An 11085-nucleotide genomic window follows, 5' to 3' on the forward strand; every position below is an offset into this window, starting at 1 on the left:
AGGTCCAGCATGCACATTTAAGTCGCATGATTAAAACCCTTTTTAAAAATAAGACATTTGTAGAAGAGAAAATTAGGCAAGATATTATCGACAGGTCGTCATAGTTAGCGATTTCCAGCATATCCCTGGTCGATATAAACTTTTAGAGTATATTATAAATGTGCGTGTGTGAGTGCTTGCGTACGCGCGCGCGTACACATTACATGTACAAGTGTGCTTGTGTATTTATGCTTGTTTTTCTGCTCGTATACGTGTGTTTGTGTGTGTATGCGTGTGCGTACGTGTGATCCATATTGACAAGATGATCTTGACAAAAAACGTGCTCACATTAAAAATGCTTAGGCGAGCAGTTATCAGGAGGAGATAACAGCAAAGTGATATAATCTGTGATAATGATAAGATTACACTAGCATTTATTAAAATTAACCTTCACGTTGGTCCATCACTTATAACAAAGGCTTTCGAACAGGTAAATAAGGCTCATCTATTATATTTTTTTTCTTTTCTTTTCTTTTCTTTCTTTTTTTTCTTTTTTCTTTTTTTTCTTTTTTTCTTTTCTTTTCCTTTTTCACTATTAGACATTCCGATGGAGATAAACGGCGATGTCCACGACTGAAATTAGCACCACTTTAGACGCTCACCATGTACTAGGTTTACCTTCCCTATTTCAAATGAAGGAAATCTTTGAAACAATGTTAGGTCGACTGGTTTTACATTATGTACAACGCGTTATATACATATATATATATATATATATATATAATATATAATATATATATATATATATATATATATATATATATGTATATTATTATTTTATTATTATTATTATTATTATATGAATAAAATGATGTCTATAATGATAACAATTTTATGATGGCCTACTACGTTTATATGATATAGCCGCATAATCTAATATCATATACATTAATATATAATATATATATATATATATATTATATATATATAATATATATATATATAATATAATTATATATATGTATATGTATATGTATTTTATATTATAATATATAAAATATATATATTTTATAATATATATATATATATAAAATTTTAAAATATATAAACTTATATATGTGCCACATATTTATTTTTGGGGTTTGTATAGATGAACAGGGTTTTTTTTTTATCATTTTGAAGTGTTTAAGATGATATATGGTGCAATCTAGCTTGAATGAAGCTATGAAATTCTTCAGTAAAAGAGCAAAATATTATGTCATTTACATTTTCAGGACTGGTACAGTAATGATATTAATGATGATGATATGATAATGTAATAAGAACAACAATAATAATAATAAAATAATAACAATAATAGAATAATATTAACGATAGTAATAACGATTATAATTTATGATGATGTTAACGAAAATTATAAACAATAAAGTAGTAATAATGATATTGATAATAAAAATGATAATGATAATTATAATGACGATAATAATAATAGTAATGATAATTATAATTATAATGATGATTATGATAAAAATAATGAGAATGATAGTAGTAGTATTAGTTTTTTTATTATTATTATGTTTGTTAGTAGTAGCAGTAATGCTAATGATGATGGTAATAAAAAAAAAATGAAATAATAGTAATGACAATGATAGTCGTAGTAATAATAAAAAAATAATGGCAACAACAATAATAATAAAGATTATAACAATAATGATAATGATAATACTAACAACAATACTAGTAATATTGGATAATAATAAAGACAATATTATGATCATCATCATTTTATCATCATAATTATCATTATTATTTATTATCATTATTATTATTATATCATCATCATCGTCATCATCATCATCATCATCATCATCATCTCATCATCATCATCATCATCATCTTTATCATCATCATATCATTCATAAATATCATCATCGTCATCGTCATCATAAATCTTTATCATCGTCATCATCAATATTGTTATCATCACCATCATCATCATATTTAGTTAATAATAGTAATGGAATAACTGATACTATCATCATAGAAGTTTTTATACTGTACGAATAAACCCACGGTGCCCAAGGCTGGATCTCGGTTAAAACCTCTTAAAAGGAAGTAGTGTCATGCAGCTGTCTTTCTTTCCCGTGTGACTCATATTCCAGAAGGAAATACGAAGACTAATTGTAATAAAACATAGAGATTTTTTTTATGTATGACTTTTCTACAGAGCCTATATGTCGACCAGAGAGAAATTAATTAAAATATTCATCACTCTTTGGTGGTGTCTGACATTGGACTATCGACACAGCATTCATTTGATAAAGTATTCCGTATCTCATATATTGTGCTTCCTCTTAGTCTCATTTTTTGAGCAAAAAGTAGCAAACTTTAAAAGAACGAGAATTACGAAAATTTCAGCTAACAACTGTATAATAATAACCACAAGCGCAATTTATCCATGACATAAGGCAGGGCGTTGAGTATTTGTCAAAGTATGTGAATATGTGAAATATTACAGGATCCAAAAATATTAATTCTTGCCGTGGTATTCATGTGTTAATATATGGAATGGAATTATTTTTGGTTACAGTAACTATTCTGCAAAATTATTATGTTGTTTGTAATAACTTTATGATTAATTTGTTTTATTCATTGGTTGTAAAAATATTTAGGAAAACTTTCCGTGTATGTAAACCCGGATTGCAGTAAATTAAATGTATGGAGTGGTTACCTTGTCGAATCTTAGACACTTTTCATCTATGGCAAAAAGTGGGGCAAATCGAAAATAAGGGACACACAGGACAGATAAGAGAGAAGACCGACCCTCCGTTTTCTAAGTCCTTTCCATATTTACCTTGTAAGAATCAAAACAAATGTGACGCGGATCTCATTGCAGCGATCTACCAAGTAATCTTGCATTGAGAACAAATATTTTGTAATTATCAGCGTCCGTTTTCTCGAATTCATGTATGTAATGCGTTCTTTTACTTTTTTATACTTTATTTACGTGTTTTGGTAAGTATTAATACTATTCTGTACCATAACCTTATGCGCATGCGCGTTTTGCCACCGGGAGATTTTACAGGTCATTTTTAAAGCCATATTGTGGATATACAGGACAAATAGACATTAGTATCTATCACAGCTTGATATTTGAATCCATCAATTGCCCCAAATGCCGAAAAAAGTGATTAGAAACCTAGCAATTGTGACCATAGACAAAAGCGAAGAAACGTTCGGTGTTTCGCTACACATAGGTATATGGTTTTACCCCGGGGTCCGAGGCGTACCCCGTAGCCCCCCTTTCCAGGGAAATATATAGATCATGTGTAAAATCCTACAGGGTTAAGGTTTGTTTGGTTTATTGGTTAGGACGCGATGTACGATTACCACGGGGGATCTGGGTTATGTGAAATCCCGTAGATTTTTACCGAACAATGGGTTTGGTTTCCGAAGAGTTTTTCGAAAGTTGGCGCGTCGGTGCGTAGACTTTGAATGGTGGCGGCGGTGTCCGTAGAGTTTCAGTTTCCGATTTTAAGCTTTTTTTTTGTTTGTTTGCTTTACACATCTCTTTTCTTCTTATTTCAGCCTGTTTTACCCCCCAATTTCCCTGATCTACTTCATGCCCCCCCCTGCTTCGGGACTTATCAATCACATCAAAATTGTCGGCTGGAGAATGCAACGGAAATGATCGTCAGATTCGTTCTCATCTCACGAAAAAAAATCTGATGATTATTGTCAGGGAAGACCGGTGTCATTTTCGGAAAATTAATTATAGGTGTCAGTATTTCTATATTTTTAAATATTTATAGATTTAAAAAGGATAATATATATAAAATATATATATATATATAAAATATAATATATATAATATATATAAATTTTATATATATAAATATATATAATATACATAAAAAAATATATATTATATATATATATATATATATATATATATATTTTATATATTATTATACATAGTATGTACAACTTATCCAAATTTATTTACGATGTAAACTTCCCAAACTAAACTGATATTTACCATAAAGTAGCTTTTAAAAAAATTCAGCAGAAAATAACCAAATTATCATACTATTCTATAGGTAAATTAACTAAATTTAACTTATTTTATATCACTTCCAAAAATAACTTATATTACCCTAGGTAATTAAACCATTAAAAAATGAATTATAGAGTAAATGAAACAAATAAACATAAATTAATGATAGGTGTGATATGATTTGTCATATGTAGCAAATTTGCATTAATACTATTTACGGTTTGATAATTTAGGACATTTGCTCAAGCACAAAAAGAGAGAGGAAGAGAAGTAAAGAAAGGCGAAGAGAAAGATATAGCAATAGAAAAAAAATATCAGCTTAGTATATGTATATTTTCAAAAACATATATTGTACTTTTAAATGGGAAGAGCAGGAATAAAATGTGTGTGTTTGTGTGTGTGTGTGTGTACATATATATATTTATATATAAATAAATATTATTTATATATATATATATATATATATATATATATATATATATATATATACATATACATATATATGTATATATATATATATATATATATATATATATATATATATATATAATATATATATATATATATTATATGTATATTTATATATATATTGTTTTTATTTTATTATCATCATCATTGGTATTATTATATAATAATAATAATGATAATTATAATAGCAATAATTGTTCTTATTATTACTATTATAATTATTATTGTTTTTATTATCATCATCATCATCATCATCATCATCATCATCATCATCACATTATTATTATTATTATTATTATTATTGTTATTATTATTATTAAAGTAATTATTACTCCTCTTAGTATTACATTCTTGCAGAACCATGAAGGTGGTAGGAGTCATTGGAGCTGGGGCAGCGGGTCTCTGTGCTACTCGACACATCTTGTCCTCAGAGGAGCTGACCCCAATAGTATGGGAACAGTCGTTGCAGATAGGTGGTACATGGAGGCTCTCGAAAGATATTGGGACAGATAGCAGAGGGTTTCCAGTACACTCAAGCATGTATGAGAGCCTGAGGTGTGTTACCTGTGTATTAATATTTTTTGTTTGATATTGTGTTTGGTATAAGATTGTTGGTGTATTTGCTGTGCTTTTCTAATGCTTTGATATTTGTAATTCCATACTGATTATGTTCGGGGTAACTAATAGGTTTTGATTTTTTTTTTCCATCACCAGGACCAATTTACCAAAATTGCTAATGCAATTCCCGGATTTTGACTTTCCAAGTAAGGCAGAATCTTTGTTCATCACACAACTATTCTCAAATACCTGAGAGATTATGCTGAACACTTCAATCTTCATCCATATATTAAAGTAAGAATATTTTGAGTTCTTAATATATTTTATTGTACAAACTTTTTTATATACGTATTTTATTTATTTTAAAAAGGATCTGTTTTACATTTTTAGATGTGTTTCATTCTTACTGAAACCAAACCAGTATGTAAAAAAATGAGTTGCATATCCTAATAACTATTTTCAGAAAGATTACTTGTTTTTGTAACATCAGCCTGAATATCTGTCTAATGTATTTGGTTATATAATACAAGAAATAATCTTTTAATCATAATTATTAATTTTATAGCTGGGCCACCATGTAGAGAATGTGTCTGTATTGGAGAGTGACGAAGGGCCTCCATGCTGGGCTGTTACAGTGAAAGATCTGTCCACTGATGTAGTCAGTACTGTCACCTGTGATGCCTTGCTTGTTTGCAATGGGTATTTATTCCAGAATATTTTTCATATTTTCTTTTAATTTTAAAGTAGAGAAGATGAGAACTTATTGACAGTGTATTACAGTTACTTGATTTGCTGGAATTCATATTACTGTACTTTGATTGATTTATTTATCTATTTATTTATTATTATTATTTTAGTTAGCAGATTTTTTTTCAGTATTGTAAACCACTTTATATCGTGGAGAGAAAAATATTCATTGCATGGCATACCAAAAGGCTATTTTAACCAACTATGTAATTTGAAATTATGCCAAAGAATAATTAATAATTGAAATGTAGAGTTCATACCATGCTAAAATGACAAGTGTTAAGGATGATGATGTCTGAATAATGAACTTTTTATTTCTTCCAATTGTTAGACATGCCTTTACATATTATTTACTGCCTGTATCCATTTATCTCAATTCTTAAACATGTCAATGAGTGAAATGGTTGTCTCTAAAATAGCAGTAACACTAGATAATATCAACTTTCAACAGGCACTTCTCCACACTTCAAAAGCCACTTATTGAAGGGATTGAGGATTTCAAGGGTCGACAAATTCACAGTCATGACTATCGTGAACCATCACCATACACAGATTCCAGAGTTATAATCCTTGGTGCTGGGGCCTCTGGGCTGGATATTTTAATGGAAGTATCTGCTGTTGCCAAGGAGGTGAGAACCAAAAATTGTTGAAAAATTAGACTTTTAACAACGCAGCTGAATTTTGTTTTCCAGTTAAAAAAAATAATAATAATAACTGTGGTCTATAACAGAGAAACATTACATATAATTTTCTTTGGTTTTATTATTATTATTATTACTTTAGTTGTTTGATCCTAGGTACTTCTTTCTCACAACCTGCCAGTTTCCTTCCCTTCTGAGTTTCCTCCAAATGTCAAACAAGGTTCAGGCATAATGAAAGCGTCTGAAAATGGCTTTTATCTTAAAGACGGAAGTTTCCAAGAAGCAGATTGCATAATATACTGCACTGGTAACGGGTTGACTATAATTCTATGCATTAATTTTATGCTTGAAAATAGAATTGTGTTGCAGAATACAGTAGATAATCTTATAACATAATCCAAAATTCATACTTGTAAGCCTATAACTATGAATATTTTCCATTTCAGGCTATAAATATACCTTCCCATTCCTTGAAGATAAATGTGGCATCACAGTTGAGAATAACCATGTAAAGCCACTGTACAAACAAATTATCAATGCTTCCTTTCCCACCATGGGATTTATAGGCATCCCATCACGTATCGTTGTGTTCCAACTCATAAACTACCAGGTAGGAATATATTTTAAGGAAGTAAGGAATATGTTGTTTGGATATATTTATTTTTTACTTGATTATGTAAGACTGGAAATAGTAATGGGAAAGTCTTCACCAGATACTATCTGTATACAGCATATACATATTTCTTGTCACAGGTACAGTACTTCCTTGCAACCTTAACAGGGAAAACTCGTTTACCAAGGACAGCTGAAATGAAATCAGAGATTGAAGCCTATGCTGGAGAGAGGAAGAAGCAAGGATGGAAAGAAAACCAGTACCACATCTTGCAAAATGACCAATTCCAATACATGGAAGACCTGGCAACTCTGGCTGGCATAGAACTGCCTTCTCCACACCTGAAAAAAATCTGGGATGTGGTCATTCCTCGTCTGCTTTTCTCCTTTCCAAACTTCAAGACCTATGAGTATTCCCTTGGAGAAGATGGGGCATTAGTTGAGAAGTGGGAGGGCGAGGTAGTCAGTACATCATGGGACCTTACAATACTGACGGCTAAACAGATATCCCGGCTTCTGTGGCGCAATTTCCCAAAGATTGCATATATTCTGGGCTCTGCAATTCTTAAGAAATTAAAGGGTTTTGTTGGATTGTGATGTTCCATGCATATTTTCAGAGGAATGGTTAAATTTTATGAGTTTATGTGGGGTATGTTCTTTTGTAATTACTGATGTAGTTTACTTTAGCTGATTACTTACTGGCCAGAATGAATTGAAGTGCTGATAATGAAGCAAAAATATTTTATGACTAATGCATAGTGTATTTTTGATAATTACTTGTTATGGCAAGATAGAGAATTTTGCAAGCATTTTATATCTGCTGAATCAGTAGAAGACCATTTAATGATTGTCATAATGAATGACAAATTGGAAAATTATATTTTTTATATACTCTTGATCTTTTGTAATTGTTAGATAATTTTATATTCTATAGTTAACCCACCATCACCAATGAAATGTGTTCACTTTAGTACTGTTTTGTGAAATGTCTCTGCACATGGAGAGCTCTGCGAGAGCTTAGCCATAAAGGAGTCAATTAGTAGTGTGACCTCACCGATTTCATCTTTCCTTGACTTTGTGGGAAAAACTTTTTTTTTTTTTTCTATTTATCAATATCGATGCTGTTATTTTTATTATAAGCATTATAATTATTATATTGTTACTGACATTACTAACAGCAATATAAGATATCAGAATTTATTTTAAAAAATCAAGGAGACGGTTAAGCAGGTGAGATAGGTAGTACTCATAATTGGCTCATTGGTGACTTAGTAACGTTTCAGTATTCTGCCACTTCCACGATATGAAACTGTCTGAACCTTCTTTTAACACTACTTTGTTTATAGATAATTTTAGTTCAAAGAAGGCTGACAATGACAGATTAATGTGTATCTCCAATATTTGCTTTTGTTTGACACGTAATAAATGTTAATGTACTAAATATATGGAAATACCTAAAAGACAAAAGATGATGATTTCTTTTTATATTAGTTATTATAACTTCTAGCACAGAATCATGATGCCATTTGAGGGTAAACAGGGTATTTTGAATATGCAAGGTAGTAGTAACAGTATTTTTTTTTATTGATAATTTTCTGCCATGTCAACATCTAAAGTCATTAGCAGTATATTCTAAATACAATGATAGTGTGAGACTTGGGGGCAAAGCCCCCCAGGAAGGAAGTGCTATATGACAAAGGTCATATGGTGCTATGGTAAATTTAATAGCAAAAAGGTTCAGGAATGAATTAATGATTAGGGTAAAGTTACAGGTTGAATAATACTACAGGGTAGTATAGTAGTGAAGAGGGTAGAGACAGGGAGCTGATGGTATAGTATAAGATAAAGTTTGTTAAAAGAGGAAGAAGTTAAGGGAGTAGGGAGCATTACGATAATGTATTGTGGTGAAAACGGCAAAAATTTCTTAACTATTAGGATAAGTGGGCAGATCAAGGGGATGAAAGAATGCAAATGGAAAGAAGAAAAGACCATGCAAAATTAGTTAAAGCAAAGGCTGAGGACCAAGGTAAGGGTGACACTCTACCTTGGGCCTCAGTGCCCATCTCCTAAGCCCCCTCATGGCAACAACCAAGGGATTGAGGGGGGGGGGCTTAGTAACAGTAGAGGAGGCTGTGAATGAATGGTAGCTGATCAATTCTAGCTTTATCAAGTTCAGTAAAGGAATCACACAGTCTCTTTAGGCATCTTTTGCAGATGTATTTAATCAACTCCTTGGATCTGCGTACCTTGCTGCCTGCATGGTCCGGGCATTAGGCTTATTTGAGTGGCAATTCTCGGGTATGTGGCTTGTAGAGCTGGCCACGAGTGTTCATGTGTGGTGTCAAGACTTCTTACCTCCCCTTTGCAATGTTATTTATCCTTTTTTACTTAAATATTGTTTTTTTGCCATTTTGCAAGATGTATATTTGTCATTTGATATGCTGTACCAAGATGGTCATACATTTTTTTCCTTGCACTAAATTGAACTTTCCCACTTACCTCAACTTCCGAGTTAGCATAATCTCTTACTTGGTTGGACTTTATGTACTATTCGGAAATCGATGAAGCGGGCATGGCTAGAAAGAGTTTACAACCTGTTAAGAAAAGAATACTCCACTGCAGGATGAATAATAACCATGTATATTTAAAATAGATATTGTGTAGTAGAGCCTTTAAGAACACGCTGTGGTAATTGGCGATTTAGAAATCAAACTCGCTGTTATACAGCAGCAGTAATGATTCCCATTCCAACGTCGCTGGTAAAGGGTACGAGATGTGAATGAACTTTCCCCTAAGAAGACTTAACTGGTATTCAGTGCACTTGCTCGTTGTATGGCGGTTTAATAGTATTTTTTCTGTAGAGATAACGTGGCTACCAGTGGACCACGTGGCTGGTTACCATGCGGATCCAAAGTCCCAAAGAAGAACCACCCGCTCAGCAAGAACGGAGGTCACATTTTATATCTCACCTCATTTGACCGGGAGTTCGTGTCAAGCACCCGACGCGGTAAGGCCGGCTTCGCCCTCTCCCTCTCCCTCAGGGTTAGCTGGCCGCGACCGCATACTGCGATTACCCTTATAACTAGACGTGTCTCGTGTGTTCTTATATTGCGTGTGTCAACTCTTAGGAATAAAGAGTGAATGCCGTTAACAAGTATAACTACCCCTCTGCTCACCATTGTATGAAGGATGATAGCCTTTTAAAGACTGGTGGCAGCGAGGGCCGTTGCATCCTTTTGGCATGCAACATGAACGCACTTCCAAAGAAAATCCACTCGACCGCAAGAAGACATGTCGAAGATGAAAAAAACACGTAAGTACACGTTTGGGCCCCCTTTTATTTCTTTTCCCTTCTCCCATAAATGTGTTAAGCCGTTGTTGTTTTTTTGTTGGGTTAAAAGGTGCTAATGACAGCAAATTGCACATTCTCACACTGTTACCTTTACCTCAGATTGCATTTCCGTGCGATCGAGTATGTGATCATTAAACATGAATATTGTTCGTTAGTTAAGTAATTATTTTCTCTCGTTTTTAGAGATTTATATCGTTTCATCTGCAACGAATTTAAAGCGTTCGTGATTTTATCTTATCACGAATATCATTTCATTTGATCTCGTCCCGACCTGACCGTCTCTTTTCTTTCGCTTGCGGTCACTTTGGATTAGAAAAGGTTGTTTTCCCGTCTTGACCTGACCTCACTTTCTCTTTTCCTGGTCGGTGGCGACGTGGAAAGGGTCAATATGACAGCTTGGTTCCCTGTAATTTGGTTGTTTGGTTGACACCTTGGGAATTAACCATAGCATGTAACGCAGTTTCATAGAAATGTATTATTTTGAATGTAACGTAGGATCTTCCCCCATATCATAGTGCACAGAATTGCCCGATATTGCCCCGGGGTTGCGTAAACGCCTAATAGATCTGTGCTCCATCGTTCGAAAGTAGGAACAATAAACCGGAGTTATTCGTTCGATTGGCAACTTTGAGTCGGTGTGACTGAGGGTTAAGTCCGTTAATTAATGTAGG

At 32.6% G+C, this 11085-nt stretch overlaps 1 protein-coding gene across 1 annotated transcript; it reads left to right on the forward strand.

Moving 5' to 3' along the window:
- Positions 1-286: 286 nt before the first annotated feature.
- On the forward strand, positions 287-10210 carry LOC119577966 (flavin-containing monooxygenase FMO GS-OX-like 2). Its single transcript, XM_037925665.1, is given in 9 exon segments — positions 287-469; positions 4862-5059; positions 5219-5277; positions 5280-5356; positions 5628-5761; positions 6261-6438; positions 6607-6757; positions 6897-7060; positions 7204-10210. Coding segments are annotated over 8 exon segments (1413 nt in total). The 5' UTR covers positions 287-469; positions 4862-4865; the 3' UTR covers positions 7660-10210.
- Positions 10211-11085: the final 875 nt, after the last annotated feature.

This window comes from Penaeus monodon, chromosome 10, assembly GCF_015228065.2.
Source record: "Penaeus monodon isolate SGIC_2016 chromosome 10, NSTDA_Pmon_1, whole genome shotgun sequence".
NCBI lineage: Eukaryota > Metazoa > Arthropoda > Malacostraca > Decapoda > Penaeidae > Penaeus > Penaeus monodon.